At 46.1% G+C, this 25,145-nt stretch overlaps 1 protein-coding gene across 1 annotated transcript in view; it reads left to right on the plus strand.

The window, feature by feature from the left end:
* Positions 1 to 25,145, plus strand: part of LOC132824024 (RNA-binding Raly-like protein) — a 970,546-nt gene that overhangs the window by 919,919 nt on the left and 25,482 nt on the right. The window contains exons 6-7 of the mRNA XM_060838262.1: positions 9,482 to 9,595; positions 18,993 to 19,186. Coding sequence (XP_060694245.1) covers positions 9,482 to 9,595; positions 18,993 to 19,186 — 308 coding nt within the window. The remainder of the gene's footprint in view (positions 1 to 9,481; positions 9,596 to 18,992; positions 19,187 to 25,145) is intronic.

Below are 25,145 nucleotides of genomic sequence, written 5' to 3' on the forward strand. Positions count from 1 at the left end.
GAAGCACAGAATAGAGTCATAGAATCAATACAATGTGGGAGTAGGCCATTCGGCCTGTTGAGTCTATACCAACCCTCCAAAGAACATCCAACTTAGACCCACCCTCCCCCTTTCCTCTACCCTATTACTCTACATTTACCCCTGACTAATGCACCAAACCTACTCACCCCTGGACACTGTGGGCAGTTTAGCATGGCCAACCCACCTAACTAGCACATCTTTGGACTGTGGGAGGAAACCCACGCAGACACCGATAGAATGTGCAAACTCCACACAGACCAAGGCTGGAATCGAACCTGGGTTCCTGGCGCTGTGAGGCAGCAGTGCTAACCACTGAGCCACCAACAGGGCAAAGTGGTTCAGGGACCAAAACTGCTGGAAGATGTCCCTCAAGTATGCAACCCTGCATCCCTATTGATTTCAGGAAGCTGTCTGTCCTGAATGTTGCCTTTCCTGGCCTTTGGGCACCTCCACCTTGATAAATAATTGATCTGTACCTCGGCTCCCATGCAAACCCTTATAGCTGGCTGACAGTCGGAGAGATTGGAGGGAGGTAGGATCCATCCCATCACTCTGGGCATTAAGAAGTTTGGTCTCAAGCCCATTAAAGCCGCTCAGCCCTTCGACGGACAGCAGCCTTAATTCTCGAAACGTCGATTCTCCTGCTCCTCGGATGCTGCCTGACCTGCTGTGCTTTTCCAGCACCACACTCTCGACTCTGACCTCCAGCATCTGCAGTCCTCACTGTCTCCTAGCAACCTTTTTTTTTGGTTTTAAAAATCGGTGATCGAACCCATAAGAAGAAACCATTTACGTTTTATAGAAATCTTCATCCTTCCACATTGAATCAGTAGTGCAACGCTGAAACTGTGGGTTTATTCATGCTGCATAATTGAAATGGGAATTTAAGAGGCTTAATTAGAAGCTCCTGTGCACTTGCAGAGAAACCAGATGGTGCGTTCATTAAATGTTCACTTCCATCCATGTGTTTTTTTTTAGAGAAATCTATTATGAAATGCAATTATACAAAATTAATAGCGCGTAGCAAAATAGAGAAAAGTCAGCTATTTTTTATTTAGTTGCTTAAAATAAACTTAATAGTTAACACTTGGAGCACAACGCTGTTAGAAGTAAAAGGGGTGGGCATTGGAACGAATACTGGCCTTCGGAGAAACAGCAGTGGAAGTTAACTAGATGTTGCGACAGTTTATTTTCTTAGCATGGGGTCAGAGCTACTTGCTGATGGGTAGTTTTGGTGCATCTTCCAGTTACTTCATCAGTTGTAGCAGGTGATGTGTGGTCACAAAGAGTCACATTCTCTTCTCCAGAGGGCATTGTGGGCCGGGTCATTGGTAGGTTCAAGACTGAGTCAGATAGATTCTTGATAGACAAGGGCATTGAGGTTGGGATGGAGTGAGGGCTGATGGGAAATCGGAGCGACACAGTTTCCTTTAGTGGCAGAACAGGCTTGACATCTCCATTGCTTGTGTCGTTTATAGGATGTTGGTGACACCACTTTTGGAGTACAGTGTCCAGTTCTGGTCTCCTTGCTAGAGGAAGGATGTTACTAAATAGGAGAGGGTGCAGAAAAGATTTACCAGGATGTTAGCCAGACTGGAAGGTTTGAGTTATAAGAAGAGGCTGGATAGACTGGGACCTATAGGAGGTGGAGGGGTGACCTTACAGAAGTTTATATAATCATGAGGGGTGTGGGTAAAGTGAATAGCCAAGGTCTTTTCCCCAGGGTATGGGAGAGTTCAAAACTAGAGGGCATAGGTTTAAGGTGAGAGGAGAAAGATTTAAAAGAGACTTGAGGTGCAACTTTTTCTCACATGGTGGTTAGTTTGTGGACTGAACTGCTAGTTATGAAGACGATTGATGAAGGTAGAGCTGTGGACATGATCTATGTGGACTTCAGTAAGGCGTTCGACAAGGTTCCCCATGGGAGACTAGTTGCAAGGTTAGATCACATGGAATACAGGAGAGCTAGCCATTTGAATACAGAACTGGCTCAAAGATCAAAAACGGAGGATGGCGGTGGAGGGTTGCTTTTCAGACTGGAGGCCTGTGACCAGCGGTGTGCCACAAGGATCGGTGCTGGGTCCTCTGTTTTTTGTCATTTATATAAATGATTTGGATGTGAACATAAGAGGTATGGTTAGTAATTTTGCAGCAAACACTATAATTGGAGGTGTAGTGGACCATGAAGAAGGTTACCTCAGAATACAACGGGATTTTGATCATCTGGACGGGTTTATGAATAGGAAGGGTTTAGAGGGATATGGTCCAAATGCTAGTAAACGGGACTAGATTAGGTTAGGATATCTAGTCAGCATGGACGAGTTGGACTGAAGGGTCTGTTTTTGTGCTGTATATCTCTCTGACTCTAGAGGAAGTGGTAGAGGCAGTTACAGTAACAACATTTAAAAGGCATTTGGACAGATACATGAATAGAAGAGGTTTAGAGGGATATGGGCCAAACACAGGCAAGTGGGACTAGTGTAGTTTGGGAGGGTTGGTCAGTGTGGATGAGTGTATGACTCGAGTTAGCCATATTCCTGGAGGGTGTGTTACCATGTGACTTCCCACATCAATTGCAAAGAGAACAGACCTCCCCCAGCAACAGAGTGTCAGACTCCTGACTCTGTAAAATAACATTTTCCGTATGTCCAACATTTGTATTTCTGGTGTGTGCTATTATTCTGTACTTTAACAATGTGAACCATATGAGGAAGCAATCCCAGCATCAACTCAACCAGACCCGCCGCAAAACTGCTGTGTCGCTAGAACTCAGTTCAGGGGCTGGCCAATTCTGCAGCAAGGTCTTGCATCCTGACTTCCCACAGCGTGTCCAGCATCAACAAGACGTTAGGTTGGAGTGCGATGGAACAGTCTCAATTTGCCTGAATGAGTGCAGCTCCAACCACACTCAAGAAATGTAACATTGTTAAGTACGTATCATAGAGTCATAGAGGTATACAGCACGGAAACAGGCCCTTCGGCCCAACATGCCCATGCCACCCAGTTCTCACCATTAAACTAATCCCACTTGCCTCCGTTTTGTGCATATCCCGTCCATGTACCTGCCAAATATGCAGATGGAGGAAATGAATAAGGGTTTTAGTTGATGGAAATGGAAGGGCTTTCTTATGGCACAGAGTTAGTGCCCCCATCTCTGAGTCAGAAGGTCTGGGTTCAAGTCCCACCTATCACGGAGGTGTCTCATGGTTGTAAGCTGTTCAGATGGGTTGATTGAAAATATAATAGAAAGAGTCTGTTGAAACTGTTGTGTACCTGAGTTAGAAAGTGAATGCTTGTCATGTTTTGCTCTGTAAGTATATCTTAGACTGATTGGAGATTGACTCCAGGATTGTCCATCAGCTACTGATATAGAATAGACACCATCCAAGACAAAGAGGTCTACTTAATCAGCATCCCGTCCATCACCTTCAACATTCACTCCCTCCACAATCAAGCACAATGGGAGAAATGTCTACCATATAAAAGATGCACTGCAGCAACTTGCCAAGACTTCTACTGCTGAGAAAAACCAGGGCAGCAAACCCATGGGAACAAGCACTATTGTCTGTTGAAAACTGAAGCAACTTTGAGGTCTGGAATTAACTTGCAGGAGGGAGGAGACAGTGCCACAAACGGCCAGCAGCCTCACCCAGCACAGAACTGGCCAAAACACCATCTGAAAGCTACTGGACCTGATCTGGGGAAAAAGAAATCCCATTGTGCACAACAATTTCCACTTGGATATAAACGAGAATCATCTCCCTTCATTGAATCTGAAAGCTGTGCACTAATGCACACCATTCTGCTTGGGTTTGACAATTTGAAAGTCGCCCCCTCCAACTCTCAATCATCCCTTTAACAGGCTTTGATGAGCTGTTAGTTGGAGGCAAGAGAGTTCGAGACACCACCCCCAATTAAGTCTTATTTTGAAAAGGCCAGTGCGTCCTGGAGCTGGTGTGTTTCGGACAGGCACCCATCCCCAAGTGAAAATTCCACCTTCTGTTCCAGGCCACTGACCCTTGTCAGAGCTCATTAACTCCCAGTTCCCCTCCAAGTCACACACTACCTCGCTAACCAGCCGTTTGTTGGTAGTATGAGGATACCTTCACCACACATAGAAACATCAGAGCAGGAGTAGGCCATTCGGCCCATTGAATCTGCTCTGCCATTCAATATGATCATGGTTGGTCATCCAACTTAATACCCTGTTCCTGCTCACTCCCCATACTTTTTGATCCCTTTTCCTCTTGGACTATACAATAGTACCCCTGTATCCGCAGGGGATAGTTCCACGGCCTACCTTGGAAACCTGAAACTGCAGACAGAAGCAAACCCATTCATTTCAATGGGGAACGTACCTTCCCAGCAGCCTCCTGGTCCCTGGTTCCAGAATGTTCCCTTTTATATGTTCAGCACGGGGTAAACCGCGGTTAACTGAGACTGCAGAAAACGATTCCGTGGGTACGGGGGAGGGGCGCGGTTAAAGGCGGAGGGGGGGGGTCACTCTGTATGTGACTCCTTCCTGAAAATATCCAATGTTTTGACCTGGACTGGTTTCTGTGGCAGAGAATTCCACACTCTCCACAGAATTCCGCAGCACTACAAAGAGATGTATTGATTTGCAGGAAAGTTGGGTGGGGCATTAAATGCTGGTTTTCCCAGAGACACTCAAAATGTGGTGAATAAATAAATGTAAAAAGTCTGTCAATACCAGGGTCATCGAGGTTGCCTTAGAGTCCCCCAGAATTAAACATTAATCTCCAAGACTCTGAAGCCACGAAATCTGAGAGAATCCTTTCTGGGGGCTGTGGAAGGGTAACATTGCAAGTTTCGCTCAAAGTTTCGTTAAACCCTTACATAAATATTGGAGAGACGGAGATAAAAGAATGCGACCCCAGCGCTATGCTTAACCAGAATTGGTGATTTCCATCAGCCCGGTGGTAAAGTCTGCCCCACTTCTGAGGACATCATCAGTCATAGAGTCTCTACCAGTCATAGCACAGAAACAGACCCTTCAGTCCAACCAGCCCATGCTGACCATAATCCCAGACTAAACGAGTCCCACCTGCCTGCGCTTGGCCCCTATCCCTCCAAACATTTCTTATTCATGCACTTATCCAAATGTCTTTTAAACACTGTCACTGTAACCACATCCACCACGTCCCCTGGAGCTTCATTCCACAGGCACCACTCTTTATGTAAAATACTTACCCCTTTTTAAAATCTTTCTCCTCTCACCTAAAAAACGTGCCCCTCAGTCTTCAAATCTTCCACCCCTAAGGAACAGGCACCTGCCATTCACCTTATCACCTCGTGATTTTATAAACCTCTGTAAGGTCACCCCTCACCCTCCTATGCTCCAGTGAAAAAAGTCCCAGCCTCTCCTTAAAACTCCAACCCTCCATTCCTGGCAACATCCTGGTCAATCTGTTCTGAGCCCTCTCCAGTGATTGAGGGGAACCAGTGGAATGGCTCCCTGGTATATCTCCCACTTCAGCATGAAAGTAGGCATTAATCCTTCTTAAAATCTAGGCTAGTGTGTGAACTCACATTCAGGTTAATAAATAAAATATTGGTTTATTTTATTCTTAAAAACGACAAAGATTTTTTTACGGATCTCTTTTTTTCCAAAACAGCAACAGGAGGTTTTATTTTGAATAAAGTACTGGCCCTTTAGACTTTAATGTTCGAGAAAGGTCAATCGCCGGTCTCGACCCCTACGGTGTCCCATGTTGTCCAGATTGGCTCATTCTGTCTACTGATGGTTGGATCCATTTTCTAAGTGGACCACACCTCTTGTTTCTGGCCGGTTTACTCATATGAGGTGAAAGGTCTAAAAAAAATGGGAGAAGTTTGGAAATTTGACTGGAATTCTACCCAATCTCACTCACATTGGGAACGTTCGTCTCTCCAATAGATGCCATTATTTTCTTGCCGAAATCACAACAGGAGATCAGGACCAAATTCAGGGACAGAGGTTCTAAATAATCAACACAAACAGAAAATCGTTGAAATACAGTCTGAGGTTTAGGTATCAGGTTTGGTGCATCTCTGGTGTTTTGCCGTGCTGACTCTTCAGCTGTGAGATGCAGTGTGGACTGGCCACCTGTAGTGGGTGCTGGTTTGGACCCTCCAGCACACCATCTGTGTTCTACTAAGGTAATAAGAATGGGATGAAGCTGGTGTTCATGTTCTGGATCAGTGGTGCTGGAAGAGCACAGCGGTTCAGGCAGCATCCAACGAGCAGCGAAATCGACGTTTTGGGCAAAAGCCCTTCATCAGGAATAAAGGCAGTGAGCCTGAAGCGTGAAGAGATAAGCTAGAGGAGGGTGGGGGTGGGGAGAGAGTAGCATGGAGTACAATAGGGGAGTGGGGGAGGGGATGAAGGTGATAGGTCAGGGAGGAGAGGGTGGAGTGGATAGGTGGAAAATGTTGCTGATGTTCACGTTGCTGAGACTGTTTGTGGCCTCACAAACCCCTTTTCGACTGAGAGAGGTTCAATTCTAAACTTTCCAGTGAACCTTTACCTCAAGCTGCCTTTTTTTTTAAATGCAATGTGTTTTAAGGGTTATGAATTCCATTCTCTGGATGTTTGCCCGTTGAAAGCTGGCTGAGCAGCATTCAAGAGAAGAAACAAATCCCATCTGTTTAGTTTGAAGGCCAGTTCTCAGTGTTTTACCAGACTGGTCTGGACACCCAGTGTCCTGCCAACTTGAATTAAACCACTCGAGCACACCATTAATTGGACTTAAAGGAAACCTCCAGGCTATACAAAACAGATGGCAGTTGTAAAGGAAATAGCCAATATACTGAACAGTTCTCTCCTTTAAAATGTGCTTGGCGTACTGCTGCTTGTACTCACATGAAGGACAGTCCCTTGGGTGAAGTTTCAAAGGTCTGGCAATGTAAGGGAGGCTGCACCAGTACAAGAGGAGCTCTCTCTCTCTCTCTCTCTCTCTCTCTCTCTCTCTCTCTCTCTCCCTCACTCTGCTTTGCAATCTGAGGCCAACTCTCAATCATTAAAAGCAATGCTCGGTGATGCACAAGTCTACTGATAGTGGTTTGATTTCCAGTCTGCTTCAGGTTAAGCAATCTCTGTTGGGCAGCAGCTGGGGTGATCCAATTGGCTGCAGCAGCTGGGGTACTCTAATTGGCTGCACAGCTGGGGTGATCCAATTGGCTGCAGCAGCTGGGGTACTCCAATTGGCTGCGAGTTGTGGTGATCCCATTGGTTGCACAGCTGGGGTACTCCAATTGGCTGCACAGCTGGGGTACTCCAATTGGCTGCAGCAGTTGTGGTAATCCAATTGGCTGCACAGCTGGGATACTCCAATTGGCTGCAGCATCTGGGGTGATCCAACTGGCTGCACAGCTAGGGTGCTCCAATTGGCAGCAGCATCTGGGATGCTGTAATTGGCCACAGCATCTGAGGTGCTCTAATTGGCTGCAGTATCTGAGGTATTTCAAATGGCTGGAACACCTCTATCCAAGGGAAAGAGAACTCCATGTGGGATCACTACCCTTTGTGTGAACAAGGACAGCAGCAAGTGCATTTGTCATGAATGCCTCCCATGTTTGAAAACTCACCAGCACTCATCCCCTGATCGGATTCAGAGCAGATCCAGATCAAAACTGTACATTCAGGAGGCACTGTGAGCCATCAGCAGCAGAATTATTTTCCACAGCCACCTGTAACATCATGAACCAGCATATTCCCCACTCTATCATTACCGTCAAGCCAGAAGATTAACTGTGGCTCAGCGAAGAGTGCAGAGGGCACACCAGTAGCAGCACCAGGCACATTTAAAAGCGGGGTGCAAACATGGTGAAGCAGGAATTAAATGCACTTATTTTTAATATTTCATAGGATCACTGGTTAGGTCAGCATTTTCGGCCCACCTCTAATTGTTCTGTCCTTGCTACTGATGGTCACATCCCAAAGAGTGACTAGAAAAGTGAAATCTTCGCTCATGCCAAGGAACACAAAGGTTCGCTCCAGTAAAGAGTTCAGGGTTTCCAGAGGAGAACACTGATTTGCTGCTGCCTGTGTTGTTAACGAATGCCAAAACTGCAATAGCTGAGGTCCTCCAGTTGGCAGCAGCAGCTGAGGTATTCCAAATGGCTGTAACACCTCTCTACAAGGGAAAGGGAACACAGGAAAACTGCCCCCACCTGTGCTTTCGTCAGTATTTTCGTGGTTTAGCTGCTAAACAATTGATTGTTGCCTTGGATAGATACTAAGCCTTCTACCTGGGATTATTGATTGCAATTCTCCTGGGGAGTTGCTTACACACCACTTGAGCCCTGTATTGGGGGGACAGCTGAGGAGAAGAGTCTGTCTTGTTGTCATTTCCTTCCAGACAAGTAAAACCTTCTTACGGTTAGGCACGGAGTGATTTGCATCTCAACCATGGGTTAAGAATAATCGGGAATAGTATGCAATTCCTTCCCAGGTTTTCAAGAGATCTGCATCTCTCCCCTTCCCCACCCCCACCCCAAATACACTTGCATCACGCTCTGCCGAATTGAATTGGACTGGCTTGTAAACCAATGAAATCAAGCTTTTCCTTTCAAAGTCAATGCCATTATTAATCTTCCAAACATGCCTGGAGGAACTATTTGACATCCTGTCCAGCTATCTTGGTACGATTTCAATTTAGTCACGAAATGTTACCACCTAATACAGCTGGTCAGGTAGCTGACGAGGAATGTGTTGTGAGCATGCTCCTTACAAAAGGTATCCAATGAATATTTAATTCTGTCTGATTAATGACTCTTTGCCTCTTCCTCTCTGTCCTAATTCTTAAAACAAATTAAATATTGATAAGGCATGAAGCAAGTGTGTGAAATACCTATGGAAGTGGACCTTCTGGTGATGCACTAGTGCTCTGAGATATGTACTTGGCCCTCATGGATGTGGCTTTCTGCTCAGCGTCTGCTGCAGTTAGAGAACTGGAGCTGCTGACTGTCCGATACTGTGAGCCACAATCACAGTGATACCAGTTTGAAGCTATCGTTACGGTCTTCCCTACTGTTGCATCTCAATGTTGCAGTAAGGACATGTGATGTTGATAAATTGTGGAAATCCTTCATTGTCTCAACGTTGCCTTGGATTTTGATTTTTTTCTATGAAGTGGGCACCATTGGCGGGACTAGCATTTATTGCCCATCCTTAATTGCCCTTGAGAAGGTGACGGTGAGCTGCCTTCTCAGTCCATTTAGTGTAAGTAGATCCATAACCTATAGCCAAGGCTGATGTCAGCTGAAAGAACAAAGACAATTTACAGCCCAGGAACAGGCCCTTCGGCCTTCCAAGCCTGAGCCAATCAAATCCACTCTCTAAACCAAAGATGACTAAGTGTCTTTATTTAACTTCTGTTCTGTAGGAAAGAGAAGTCACTGCTTTGCCGAGAGGATATTTAGCAGTTTTATTTGTTTGATTGTTGGTTTTGTTTTCCAGTGAAAGCTGATGACCTGCAGACAATAAAGAAAGAGCTCACCCAGATAAAGTATCGCATCGACAGTTTGCTGGACAGTTTGGACAGGATGGAGAAGGAACGCAAAGCTTCACCGGGTGAGTGAGAGGACGGATACAACCAGCAATAATTGCTGGACTAAACCAGACACAGACAATGCTGGAGAAACTCAGCAGGTCTGGCAGCACAGAATCCCTGCAGTGGGGAAGCAGGTCATTCAGCCCACTGACCCTCCAAGGAGCACTCCTGTAGCCCTGCATTTCCCATGGCTAGTACACCTAACCTGCCCATCCCTGGACACTTCAGGGTGATTTAGCATAGCCAATCCACTTACCTGCACATCCCTGGACACTACAGGGTGATTTAGCATGACCAATCCACCAAACCTGCCCATCCCTGGACACTACAGGGTGATTTAGCACGGCCAATCCACCTACCTGCACATCCCTGGATACTACAGGGTGATTTAGCACGGCCAATCCACCTACCTGCACGTCCCTGGACACTACAGGGTGATTTAGCACAGCCAATCCACCTACCTGCACATCCCTGGATACTACAGGGTGATTTAGCACAGCCAATCCACCTACCTGCACATCCCTGGAAACTACAGGGTGATTTAGCACAGCCAATCCACCTACCTGCACATCCCTGGATACTACAGGGTGATTTAGCACAGCCAATCCACCTACCTGCACATCCCTGGATACTACAGGGTGATTTAGCACGGCCAATCCACCTACCTGCACATCTTTGGAGGAAATCGGAAAGTGGGGAAAACGTGCAAACTCTGCACAGACAGTCACCCAAGGCTGGAATTGAACCTGGAGTGTCATGAGGCAGCAATGCTAAACACTGAGCCATTGTGCCAATCTGTGGAGAGTGAAACACAGCTAATATTTTGCGTCCGATATGGTTTCTTTAGAACCTAAACCCAATCCTTCTGAAGAAATAATATGAGATTTGAAATGTTAACTCTCTTTCCCTCTCCACAGAGTCTGCCAAACCTGCTGAGTTTCTCCAGCATTGTCTGTGTTTGTTTCAGATTTCTAGCATTCACAGTACTTGGCCTTTATTTTCATTGTTGGAACAGATTTCTCATGAATATTGCGCTTGGAGAGGATGTTCAGTCTGGGTAGGGGAAGACTTAATGTAGGTGCCTAGTCTTATCATCCAGGTCAGCTACAGAATGATTGGATAGAAGCTTTGCTCTATGGTGTATCAGCCCCAACTTCAATCTTTCATTGACATGAAATATTTCTCTACTATTCCCCCTGTCCGTGAAAAATGACCCTGAGCTTCCAGTTGCCTGCCACTTCAACACACCACAGTGTTCCCATGCCAACATTTCTGTCTCAGCCTTGTTGCAGTTCTCCAATGAGCCTCAGTGCAAGCTCAACAAACAACATCTCATTTACCGCTCGGGGACCCTGCAGTTCTAAGACTCAACTTTGAGTTCAATAACGTTAGAGCCAGATTCCATCTTTCTATGTCTTTTAACCTACCCCCTAGTCGGTCCTGTTGTTTTTATCATAACCACACATTCCCATGCACTCCCCGGCCCATTATGACCACATTCAGTATAGCTCACGTCACCTCTTTTCTCCTACTCCTAGCTCTTAATTATTCACTTATCCAGCTCTCCTTCTGCCTTAGCCTGCTATCATAATCTCCTTGTTAACCTATCTCTTTCATATCTCTGTCCCTCTCTTAGTTCCATATCCACCTATTTGTTCACCTCTCCCCCATTCCCTCCCCCCTGAAATTCGGTTTCAGCATAAATATTACCTTCTCCTAGCTGCGGTCAGTTCTGATGAAAAGTTGCTGGACTCAGAACATTAACTTTAATTTCTTCCCACAGACGCTGCCAGACCTGCTGAGTTTCTCCGGCAACTTGTGTTTTTGTCCCGAGCATTTATAATAGTTTCTCACACTTTATCCCCCACTCTTTGATGATGCAGACCTTGAATCTTGATGGAGAAGGAGACATGTTGCTGAGACTTTTCATCTCGTATTCAGGACAAATCCCAAATTTCCACTGATCACAACAGTTTTTATGACAGGGTTTTACTAGAGGATGCTGATTAGAACATAGAACATAGAACATTACAGCGCAGTACAGGCCCTTCAGCCCACTATGTTGCACCGACCTGTCACACCAATCTGAAGCCCATCTAACCTACACTACTCCATGTATGTCCATATGGAAAATGTGCAAACATGTGCAGGATTGGCCATGCTAAATCACCCTGTAGTGTCCAAGGATGACTTAAATGTACTTAAAGTTGGCGCATCTACTACTATTGCAGACAAAGCATTCCATACCGTTACTACTCTCTGAGTAAAGAAACTACCTCTGACATCTGTCCTATATCTGTCACCCCCTCAATTTAAAGCCATGCCCCCTTGTGCTCGCCATCACCATACTTGGAAAAAGGTTCTCCCTGTCCACCCTATCTAACCCTCTGATTATCTTATATGTCTCTATTAAGTCACCTCTCAACATTCTTCTCTCTAACGAAAACAGCCTCAAGTCCCTCAGCCTTTCCTCGTAAGACCTTCCCTCTATACCAGGCAACCTTCTAGTAAATCTCCTCTGCACCCTTTCCAAAGCTTCCACATCCTTCTTATAATGCGGTGACTAGAACTGTACACAATACTCCAAGTGCGGCCGCACCAGAGTTTTGTACAGCTGTAGCATAACCTCATGGCTCTGGAACTCAATCCCTCTATTAATAAAAGCTAAAACACTGTGTGCCTTCTTAATAACCCTGTCAACCTGGGTGGCAACTTTCAAGGATCTGTGTACCTGGACACTGAGATCTCTCTGCTCATCCACACTGCCAAGAATCTTACCATTAGCCCAATACTTTGCATTCCGGTTACTCCGACCAAAGTGAATCACCTCACACTTGTCCGTATTAAACTCCATTTGCCACCTCTCAGCCCAGCTCTGCAGCTTATCTATGTCTCTCTGCAACCTACAACATCCTTCGTCACTATCCACAACTCCACCGACCTTAGTGTCGTCTGCAAATTTACTAACCCACCCTTCTACGCCCTCATCCAGGTCATTTATAAAAATGACGAACAGCAGTGGACCCAACACCAAACCTTGCGGTACACCACTGGTAACTGGACTCCAGGATGAACATTTCCCATCAACCATCACCCTCTGTCTTCTTTCAGCAAGCCAATTACTGATCCAAACTGCTATATCTCCCACAATCCCATGCCTCCCCATTTTGTACAATAGCCTACTGTGGGGCACCTTATCAAACGCCTTGCTGAAATCCATATACACCACATCAACCGGTTTACTCTCATCTACCTGTTTGGTCACCTTCTCAAAGAACTCAATAAGGTTTGTGAGGCACCACCTACCCTACACAAAACCGTGCTGACTATCCCTAATCAAATTATTCTTTTCTAGATGATTATAAATCCTATCTCTGATAACCTTTTCCAACACTTTACCAACAACTGAAGTAAGGCTCCCTGGTCTGTAATTACCAGGGTTGTCTCTACTCCCCTCCTTGAACAGGGGAACCACATTTGCGATCCTCCAGTCTTCTGGCACTATTCCTGTAGACAATGACGATTTAAAGATCAATGCCAAAGGCTCGGCAATCTCCTCCCTGGCTTCCCAGAAGATCCTAGGATAAATCCCATCCGGCCCAGGGGACTTATCTATTTTCAAACTCTGCAGGATTTCTAATACCTCAATCCCATCTAGTCTAGTAGCCTGTATCTCAGTTTTCTCCTCGACAACATCGTCATTTTCTAGAAAAATATTCATTTAGTGCTTCCCCTATCTCCTCTGACTCCACACACAACTTCCCACTACTGTCCTTGATTGGCCCTAATCTGACTCGTCATTCTTTTATTCCTTAAATACCTATAGAAAGCCTTAGGGTTTACCCTGATCCTATCCACCAACAACTTCTCATGTCTCCTTCCTAGCTCTTCTGAGATCTCTTACGTCTTTCCTGGCTACCTTGTAATCCTCAAGAGCCCTAACTGAGCCTTCACATCTCATCTTAACATAAGCCGCCTTCTTCCTCTTGACCAGAGATTCCACTTCCTTCGTAAACCACGGCTCCCACGCTCTACAGCTTCCTCCCTGCCTGACAGGTACACACTTATCTAGGACACAGAGGAGCTTTTCCTTGAATAAGCTCCACATTTCTAATGTGCCCATCCCCTGCAGTTTCCTTCCCCATCCTATGCTGATTAGTTGGAAATGCAATTCTGATTGGCCAAGGTATATATAACTGTAGAGAAACTAACATGGAATGGAGACATTTAGGCCTGAAAGTCAGCTACGTACCTGACCTTTCAGCAATCTTAACACATTGCAGGGTTTGAGCTATAGGGAGAGGCGGAATAGGCTGGGGCTGTTTTCCCTGGAGTGTCGGAGGCTGAGGGGTGACCTTTAGATTAGATTAGACTTACAGTATGGAAACAGGCCCTTCGGCCCAACAAGTCCACACCGACCCGCCGAAGCGCAACCCACCCATACCCCTTACCTAACACTACGGGCAATTTTAGCTTGGCCAATTCACCTGACCCGCACATCTTTGGACTGTGGGAGGAAACCGGAGCACCCGGAGGAAACCCACGCAGACACGGGGAGAACGTGCAAACTCCACACAGTCAGTAGCCTTATTGAGGTTTATAAAATCATGAGGGGCATGGATGGGGTAAATAACCAAGGTCGTTTCCCTGGTGTGGGGGAGTTCAGAACTAGAGGGCATAGGTTTAGGGTGAGAGGGGGAAGATATAAAAGGGACCTAATGGGCAATTTTTTCACGCAGAGGGTGGTACGTGTGTGGAATGAGCTGCCAGAGGATGTGGTGGAGGCTGGTACAATTGCAACATTTAAAAGGCACTTGGATGGATATATGAATAGGAAGGGTTTAGAGGGATATGGGCCAGGTGCTGGAAGAAGGAATGGATTAATATAAGATATCTGGTCGGCATGGACGGGTTGGACCGAAGGGTCTGTTTCCGTGCTGTACATCTCTACAACTCTACATTCTTCGTAAGACACAAGCAGTCTTTGATCTTCTATCTGCTGGTATTGTTTTCTTTAATCCCACTTGTTTATCTCTCTGATCTGTGTCTCTGTCCCGTTAGATATTCCAAATACTCCCTTTGATAGCCTGCAGGTGCCTTTGAAAGGAAATCGCAGTCTGTTCCCTGCGTTCTCTTCCCTCCCTTTTGAAGGCCTTCGGCCCGCTTTTTATGCTGCTTTGTAATCTTCTTGTTAAGTTAGCTAGATTTTGCTATATCCACTTCTTCTAAGACGTCTATTCTCTATTCCTTTCTCCTGATGTTTGAGATACATTCCATTTGTTTGACTTTCTAGATTTCAGTGTGGTGCCTGCCATTTCTGAAAATCTGCTGCAGTACGACCAAATGATTTTTGATCTTAACTTTGACACCAATATCAAATCTAACCATGAAATGGTTGCAAGATCTTGACATAACTACAGGTTATAGAGTCCCTATACTGCAAATAACCTGGGAGCAGGCTATTTGGCCCATCAAGTCTGCACCGACCATCCCACCTTTTCCTGGTAACCCTGCATTTCCCATAGCTAGGCCACCTAGCCTGCACATCCTTGAATACTATGGGCAATATGGCTGGGCCAATCCACCGAACCTGCAGACTGTGGGAGGAAACCCACGCAAACACAGGGAGAATGTGTACACTCCACACAGACAGTCACCCAAGGCTGGAATCGAACCCGGGTCCCTGGCGCTGTGAGGCAGTAGTGTTAACCGCTGAGCCACCATTCAGCTAGTTCAGACCTATCATAACTTCCACCTCAGCTGGAGCCCTTGGTGAATTTGTTTAAATTTCACCTTTCTTCTCATGTTGGTGCATCTCTCTGTCTTCTGGCTGTAGCGATGTTGACCTGACTTCCAAATCTCCTGTGTGCCTGTTGTGGAGCATTCTCACAGGCAGGTTTGCCCATGTGCGACCTGTACTGATACTGGCAGACCCGCTCTACTACGGCATTTCACTGTCAGCAGGGAGAAAATTTCCATCTCTTCACCTTAACCTGAGCTCCCAGAATCTTTCAAATATTCACAACCTTCAACTGTAATTCACAGATAATTGAAGATAATGTGAATAAATAAGGTTTAATTCCATCGTTTTCATTAACACCCATTATACTCAAATGCTAATCTTTTAATTCTTATCTGTGGCTCCAAATATTTGTTTTCTCATTTAAAGACTGTGTGTAGTGAAGCGTGTGTTATTTTCAAAAGTCAGAATATCTCTCCATTTAAGGCATCGGGTTTATTTACTTCCAATGGAAACAAAATCACACTCGGAATGCTAGTGCTGCCAATCCCTCATCTCAAATTGCTTCTCATGCAACCCAGTGTGAACACAATCCAATGTGAACACAATCCAAAACTCTCTGCACAGATATATCCTGAGTTAGGAAGACGGATATCTAATTCTAGTCCTGGTTGTGTTCAGAGTTAAAAAGGACAGGGGTGACAATTCCTGGGAGTTACAGTTGCTTTGAAATCTGTTGCACTAAATACACGTTTGACAATTCTATTCACTCAGAGCCATGTTATAAATACTGGCCATTGGCACTGCCAGTCATTTGCTGTAATTTCTCATTGATCTCCAGGTTGATGTGATCACAATGAATCGACACACTTTTGAATTGCGAATGTCATCTACTAATTGCTGAAACGTATTGACAGTTCTCAGGAACAGAAGCAACACTTTATTTTCCCTGACAGAAACCAAGTGCTGACCTTCTATTCTGTCACTGGTCCCCATTGTGTTGTCATTATTGTTGGAAATGTTGCCTGAGTCCTAACCTGCACCAGTCTCTATTCCCCCATCACTCCTGGCCTCGTTTGCTCCTTCATGGGGCGTGGTTTTCATTGGAAAGGCCAGCGTTTGTTGTCCATCTCAAGTTGCCCTTGAACTGAACGGCTCGTTTGGCTATTTCAAAGGGCAGCTCAGAGTCAACAACATTCCTATGGACCTGGTGTCACGTGTAGACCAGGTCAGGGTTGGTACTTGCCCTAAAGGACATTAGTGAACCAGATGGGTTTTCACAATAGTTGTTAATCATTTCATAATCACCGTAACGGAGAGGAGTATTCAATTCCACACTTCATCAATTAAATTTCAATTCCAGCTGCTCCTGTGGTGGGATTTGCACCCGTGTCTCCCCTCGCATTGCTGGGCAACATTGGTTCACAGTCCATAGACTTGGCCAATTTAAAACCGTCATCTTTCCCTCCCTCTGCAACGTCCACTCGCGTAACAATCTTCCTGGTCTCAGCATTCCTCCAACTCTGGCCTCTTGGCCCCACACTCTGCCCCATTAATGTAGAAGTCACATGACATTGTCCCAACAGGTTTATTTGAAGTCACAAGTCACTTCACCTGACGAAGGAGCAGGGTTCAGAATGCTTGTGATTTCAAGTTGGACTATAACCTGGCGTTGTGTGACTTCCGACTTTGTCCACCCCAGTCCAACACCGGCACCTCCATGTCAATAATAATAAAGCCATACCTTCCGCCATGCAGTTACCTCTGGAACGTCCTCTTTGATCTCTCCGAATCTATCTGCTCATCAGTGTCTTTAAAATGCAGCACATGCACCAAACATTTTTAACACTCACCCCCCCCCCCCCCCCAACTTTTGCCATATATGCGATGTGGTGTTCTTTCTTGTGTGGAGGAGGGTGAGATCAAGCTGAGGTGAGACATTCTAATGTGCTCATCCCCTGCAGTTTCCTTCCCCATCCTATGCTGATTAGTTAGAAATGCAAATCTGATTGACAAGGTATATATAGCTGTAGAGAAACTAACATGGAATGGAGATGTTGAGGCCTGAAAGTCAGCTACGGACCTGACCTTTCAGCAATCTTAACATATTGCAGGGTTTGAGCTATAGGGAGAGGCGGAACAGGCTGGGAGTGTTTTCCCTGGAGCATCGGAGGCTGAGGGGTCAGCTTATAGGGGTTTATAAAATCATGAGGGGTATGGAAGGGGTAAATAACCAAGGTCTTTTCCCTGGTGTGGGGGAGTTCAGAACTGCTGACACTCTGTGCCTCAGGTCAGAGTGGAAAGGACAGCCTGACGACTTGCAAGCATTGGTGGGAGTTTGTGGAAACAGCGAAAGCTTGGATGGGAAGGAGACGAGCAGAGAGAACCAGGAGAGGAAATAAAAACTGCACTTCATTAGATCTGAGTCATAAGTAATTGACACATTAGACACAACAGATTGGAAATTGAGTGTCGTTTGTGAGCTATTTGCGCTGTAAATGAAAAGTTCCTGCCTGCAGCAAATACCAGCGTGTGCTCCACATTCAAATTAATTTCAGCGACCGAGCGCTGTATGCAGCAGGGAAACTAAAGGCAGTGTTTGGGGGGGATGGGGGGGGGCAAGGGTGTTGTCATGGATTAATAATCAGTCGTCTAATGTTTGCATTTAAGTGCTGCCGTGTACAACCCCAGGACAAACTGAAGCATTTCTGTTGAAGTGTAGTCGTTGGTGGAACATAGGAATTGCAGCAACCAACACCTGAATGACAGGCCCCCACAAATAGCACTGACCGGCCAACCTGTCTTCGCAACATTGCTGGAGAAACGCACATAATCAGGAGCACTGGGGAGAATTCCCCTGCTTGTTTGAAATTGTGCGGTGGGCCTTTTTTTTTGATATCTACCAGCACAACTAAACTGAGCAGCTAGATCTTCCAATTATCACAGAGCACTGTGAGTTCTATCTCAGACCGCTGGGACCTCGAAAACAGAGCATTGAAACCACTATTCCAGCACATTGTGAGCTCTGTTCCAGAGTACTGAAACACCCATTCCAAAACATTGTAGCAGAGTACTGGGACTCGAGATCACAGAGAACTGTAATTTCTTATTCTAGATCACAGAGACCCCTATTCCAGAGCACTGGGACCTCTGTAACGGAGCACAGGCTCCTATTCCGGAGCGCAGGGACCTCTACTCCATAGGGCAGGGAGTCCTATTTGAGAGCATTGGGATTTCTATTCCAGAGAGCAGGGAATCCTATTCCAGAGCGCAGGGTCCTCTATTCCAGAGCATTGGACCTCTATTCCAGTGCACAGGGCCCTCCACTCCAGAGCACTGTGAGTTTTGAGTCAGGCAGTTTGAAAGGGATGTGAGGACAAATGGTCTTAGGCAGGGAGAGGTGGGATGTGGGATGCACTGCCTGGGAGGGTAGTTGAGGTAGGAATCCTCACAACCTTTAAAAAGTACTTGGATGAGCACTTGAAGTATGATAACACTCAAGCCCTGGAAAGTGGGACTGGTGTAGGTTCAGTACAGCTTTGGCAGTACAGACTGATGGACTGAAGGGCCCCTTCTGTATTCATTATCAATGAGCTTTGGTGAGGGGAGGGGGTGTGTTGGTGTGAGGTGGAGGGGGAGCTGGCTGAAAACCAATTGTAACGGCTGTCACTTTGCAGAGACGAAGGCGGAGAGCGTGATCACGAAAGACTGTATCCCTGGCGACGGCGTGGTGGATAACCCTGACGATACAACAGCCGACGAGCAGACAGAAGGTGACGCCATGGATGGGGCAGAGCTGGAAGGAGATGAAATCCTGGAGGAAGGTGATGGAGTGGAGGACGACTTTGACGAGGAAGGCACGGATGAGCTGGTAAGAACTGGGTGTCGCGCAGGCAGTGACCAGGCCAATATTCCAATTAACGTCCACTGTAATCTTGGCACCATACCACTGGGGTCCATTTGTCCCCTGTCAGTGACAGGATACAACACACTCTAGGGAACTGGGGGCAGGGGTGAAGGACAGGGCCTGTGTGCTGATTTGTATTTCACTGCTGATTAGTCAACTGTCTCCAACCTTCCCATGCCTTAAGATGCCAAGCAGGAAGGAGAGAAGGACGGACCCAACAGCAGTGCCCCTTACCCAAGTGTTGTCAATGTTCACAGCGGCTACAGTCAATGTGTAGTCAGCTCAGCTCCTGACAGATGCTGCGTAGTTGCCCATGCTGAGGCAAAGGGTTACCCTTGGCCGACTCTGCCACATCTTGCACTGGCTCGTTTGGAGCAGTTCCTGGTAGGAGATTGTGCTCGAAATTAATTCAAGTGCGTCTCACATTGCATCAAAAGAACCATGTCAGAGACATCTGTATAAACAGCTTTTTCAGCTTCTGGTGCTGTTAATCATTAAAATGAATGGAGGGAGGACCAGACTACAGGGCTGGAACGTTTGGCTCATGATTAAGGAGCGATGCCTGGATTTGGAGTTTTTAATCATTCAGGGCTGTTGGGATAATTTCAGAACAGCTATGTATTGGATGATGGTCCTTGCTCACTATTATAAACTCTATTTGACATCAGTTTCTATTGGCTGCAATGTAACATGTTTATCCTCAGTTCACTTCCGCCTCTGAGTTGGAATCCTGTGTTTGTACCCAGACTCCAGAGCTGGGAATGCGTAATCCAAGCCAGGTGCAAATTGGCTCCGAGTTTTTCCAGCAGTCATTCCTGAGATGAGGCACGTATCCTCAGAGGAAGGACTGAGTGCACTATATTCCCCCAGAATTGAGAAGAATGAGAGGTGACCTTATTCAAACACACAGTTCATCAGGAGCTTGATGTAGCCAATGCTCAGAGGCTCTTCCCTCCCATGGCTGGAGAGTGTACAACCCAGAGGGGACACAGTCTCACAGTCAGGGCTTGGCCAGTCTATTCTGAGCTGAGGAGGAGTTCCTTCCCTCAAAGGATTTGGAAACTTTGGAATTCTCTATCCACAAGACTGATGACTTGTTCAGTGCTTTCAAGGCAGTGATGAATAAACCTTATGTGACGAAGGGAGTTAAGGGACATGGTAACAATTTGGAGTGAAGGTCCGCTATTATTGTTTTGAAAGGTGGTGTAGACTGAATGGTGTACATTTCTGTATTTTTCTGCTGTAGTGTTAGCTCAGTTGGCTGGATGGCTGTTTTGTAAGGTAGTGTGATACTAATAGCATGGGTTCAATTCCTGCACTGGCTGAGGTCACCATTAAGGTCGAAAGCAAAAATTGCTGGAGACGCTCAGCAGGTCTGGCAGCATCTGTGGAGAGGAAATCAGAGTTAACGTTTTGTGTTGAGTGACCCTTCCTGAGCGTTTTCCAGCAATTTCTGTTTCATTTCTGATTGACGGCATTCGCAGTTCTTTGTTTTTTTTTAATTTGCCATTCCTGCTTTCTCAACTCTCCCCTCACCTGAGATGGAGGAACCCTCCCGTTAAACCACTATCAGCCATCTCCCTCTGAGATTACAGAAACACTACTTATTATTTCTAATGTGACTGACTAGACTCACTGACTTGATTGCAAGGAAAGGCTTTATCCAGAGTCTCCTTCCAGTGATTAATCCAAGTGTCCATTCTTCACACACAGAGCCAGAAGTTGCACTTGTACGGCACTTTTACAACAACACTGCGCCATTCCACAGCCGATGCGTTTGTCGCAGAAATCTGGGAAATGTGTGACAGCCATTTTACACGCACCAGCATTCAACGCAAGCCCAGGTAGACCGTTAATCATAGGACAGTACATGGACACCACCGAATCGGTGTCACACAAGGAGTTTACTCAGTCAACTCACTGGACCCAAGTAGGTGCTGGCTGGCTCAATCTTATTTCCCTCTGGCCATCCACCCCTGGCTGCATTGAGGCCACACCGTAACTACCCGCCTCATGGATTCAGTATAGGAGTGAGAATGAAGCAAGGGAACCCTCTGCTTTGTGTGTTACCAACTGATTTTTTTTTCAGTCGGTTGGGCCATCAGAGAGCCATTTATCCAGAACCTTTTTTTTTAAGACATCAGAGGCCCTGATTCTCCTGATTGTAAGTGCTTTCCATGTTCACTGACTTGCAGCTTTCTCTGGAGAATACAGATAAGCCCACATCTCAGTCGAGTATTATACAGGGAGCTGAATGAGATCCTCTAGCCCTTGTGTTAATTTAAATCCCTGCCGTGAAGTTGTAAATTACTTACATTTTGCGCACTGAGAGTCAGCGTGAGCACTGAATATCAGTCGGTATTTAAAAAGAATTTAATAAAAGGCTGACTTTTGCCTTTGATGGTTCTCCTGCGATTTAATTGTTAAGCCAGAAGCACTCTTCTTCATAGGCTGGTACAATCTGCAGCCTGTGACTATTAAGCTAAGCTTTCATCATTAGGGCAATTTAAAGAGGAAATTGTTTTTTTTTGTATGGATGATGAGGAGCCAGGATATAAAGTATTGGTTGAGCTAAAATTAAATGCTTTTTTATCACCCCCCCGTGGGAGCCTTGCTTTTATTGCTGTTTCCTTCTGCCTGCATTCACCATGCCACTGTTAAATTTTAGCAAGTTTACTTTGTTGTCAGTGGTTTTCACCTTCCTCACATACCGACTCTCAGTGGAGTTAGAGCTTTGCCCGTGTCCCCAGCTCCTCCCCCCCACCGAAAGTCCATTCTTCACCCTCCTAGGTCTCTCTGGGGCAGGGTTTGGGGGGGGAGGGCGGGGTCTCACGGCGAGTTGTGAACGGCTACACCCTGGTCAGGAATTGAGGACGACACCAACCTCTTGCCCTCCCCCACAGCAGGTAAAGTCCAGAGGTGCGTGTCCGGGCTGCCCTCCTCGAGATTAGCCAGCAGGAGAGCTGGAGCGACTGAGTAGGTCTGGAAGCACCTGGGGACAGAGGTACAGAGAGAACATTGTGAGCCCAGTGACCCTTTGTTAACTCTGCAGACCTCCTGAATCTCCTTGTTCCAGAGCTACAGCACCCGCAGTTCGTTGTTTTATCACAGGAGAGAATTTCCACTGCTTGGTCTCCTTACCTCAAAGTGTAAAGAGAGGTCAAACCTGAACAAAATACTGCATAATCTAACGTGTGTAATCCAGACAATTGGAATTCTCTGCTGGTTAGAATATGACGACAGTGACTTGCCTATTTAACAAGCTCCTGGGATTTTTAAAATGAAGCACACATTTGCAAACACAGTTTGGGTTCTGCTGAAGAACGTTGCGATTTCACTCTCTAACAAAGTTTGAATGATATTTAAACGGTTAAAGGCAGCGCTGTTGGGATCTGAGCGAGGGCTAGGACAAAAGAAAAAAAGAGTAGTTACTAGCCAGTGATACTTGGAAATGAACAAACTGGTTGTACTGGACCCTGTGTTAAGGTGGACAAGACGAGTCCTATCAGACAGTCCATTCACCAGATTTACAGGTTTTTCCTCCAAGGACACTGCCCCCTACCTGAAGGAAGACAAAGGTGGTGAGAGCAAAAAGTCCTGCCTGTGGCAGGATTGCTGAGCTCCAGTGACCAATGGACGCTAAATTGTGGACTTCCCAGGGTCAGCAGACAAAAAGGAGAAATGGATTTGGCAACAGATTTGTGAAAGGTCAGGAGGAATTTCAGGAGCTGGAGAGCTGCCTGCCTTATCTGCCGTTTGTTGGGATGCATAGAATCCCTACAGTGTGGAAGCAGGCCATTCAGCCCATACCGACCCTCCAAAGAGCATCCCACTCCCACCCTATCCCTGTAAACCCTCATTTCCCATGGCTAACCCATCATTGAACTGTGGGAGGAAACGGGAGCACCCGGAGGAAACCCACGCAGACACGGGGAGAATGTGCAAACTCCACACAGACAGTCGCCTGAGGCTGGAATGAAGCCTGTGAAGCAGCAGTGCTTAACCACTGAGTTGGCCTTCCCTGAGCATCTCCTTCAAGTGCCATATTTGTGTGTCAAGCAGTTGGGATTCCCTGGAAATCCCGCTGACTGGCATTTTTCAGTTAGTTAGTGGAACGCCTTCCTGGTGTGTGACAGATAGTGGGAGAACACTGTGTCAGAAAGCTACTAGGGCCAGACAGAACAGTGTCAGAGTGGCACCAGTGCTTTGAGGGAGGCAAGGAGACAAAGTTGGTGTAGCACTGATCCCAATCAAACAAGACCACCTCCCACATCTGCACCCTCTCATACTCAGGCATTGCATGGTTTTGCGACAGGATCCTGGATCTTGCACTCAGAGTATTATTTTCACTGATTTTTCCTGTGCATGACCTGTGTGCTCATTTTCCAACCCTCCCCTCGTTTCTTTCTTCTAGATGAACAATCACACTTCGGATACGTCAGACACACAATAGAAACAGGCCTTGCAAGCAGCAGGGGTCAGGTTTGTGGCCTGCTTCCTATTGTCACCTGGCTGCTCTATGTACCGTTTGCCGAGTGGCGGCTTTTTGAGTTGCGTGAGAGGGTTAAGCATCCGTCGAATTAACCAGTCAGGGCCAGGTAATTTTGGCGTCCTTGCCAGCTCACCGCTGAGTGAACTACATGTTAGAGAGAGAGAGAGGTCAGCCCAGCCCCTGCGATCTGGCCTTTAGTTCAAGGTTAGGGCTGAAGCTCCATTCCGGAGTTGACAGTTCACTATCTAACTGGAGTCTCTTAGTACCGCACTGAGGGGCTGCTGTGTTGTCAGTGGTGTATGTTTCCATTAAACCCTGCCTGCCCACTCAAGTCAATGTCAAAAATCTCAATCTCTAAATCGACAGCCTAGTTAATATTTATTTCTTTTTAATTAATTCATGGAATGTGGGCATCAGTGGTTAGGCCAGCATTTATTGTCCACAAGGCAGTTAAGAATCAACCCCATTGCTGTGAGTCTGGAGTCACATGTAGCCCAGACCACGTAAGGATGGTGGGTTCCGTCCCTAAAGGACATGAGTGAACATGATGGATTTATTCCTCAAAACACATCACGACAGCACTGATCATGTCACAATTATGTACATACAACAGACTACAATACACATTTAGGAGAAAGTGAGGTCTGCAGATGCTGGAGATCAGAACTGAAAATGTGTTGCTGGAAAAGCGCAGCAGGTCAGGCAGCATCCAAGGAGCAGGAGAGTCGATGTTTCGAGCATGAGCCCTTTTTCAAGCTCCTGAAGAAGGGCTCATGCCCAAAACGTCGATTCTCCTACTCCTTGGATGCTGCCTGACCTGCTGAGCTTTTCCAGCAACACATTTTCAGCTACAATACACATTTCCCTTCCTACTCTCACAACCTGAGCAAGTTGTGTTTTTAATTGTTCTCCCTTTTTAAAGACTGAGGGTGTATTTCCCCAGCTCCCTCTGTTTGTGGATTCTGAGTTTGTAAGGACCTCTGTGGTCAAGACTGTGTAGGGTTTATTCCACACAGTCTCAGATGCAAGGGAATACTGTACTTCACGCTGTAGATATGCTTACAAACATAACGGCCATCAGAAAAGATAAATAGATTATTCAATTAGTAACAATGTAAGCACAAAACAGTCAAAGGATACCAGATTATAAATGGACTTGCTTTTGAGATGGAGTTCAAAAGCCCAAAGTTGGAGTTAGAAGTCTAGTATTTCTTTATAAGGGAGGTTGATTGGCTAGCCAGCAGTTCAGGCAGTTTGGACATTTTTACTATATCTGTTTAGAAATGTTATGACACACTTCTGGTGGGAGTTGAAAGCTGGCCTCCTAGGCCAGAGATAGGGGCACTGCCATTGCATTACAAGATCCAAACGTCCAGGCATTGTAAATGGTTTCCTCTCTTCAAAAATCTCTTCAAATGTCTTCTGAAGGTG

The sequence above is a fragment of the Hemiscyllium ocellatum genome, chromosome 17 (assembly GCF_020745735.1).
Source record: "Hemiscyllium ocellatum isolate sHemOce1 chromosome 17, sHemOce1.pat.X.cur, whole genome shotgun sequence".
Classification (NCBI taxonomy): domain Eukaryota; kingdom Metazoa; phylum Chordata; class Chondrichthyes; order Orectolobiformes; family Hemiscylliidae; genus Hemiscyllium; species Hemiscyllium ocellatum.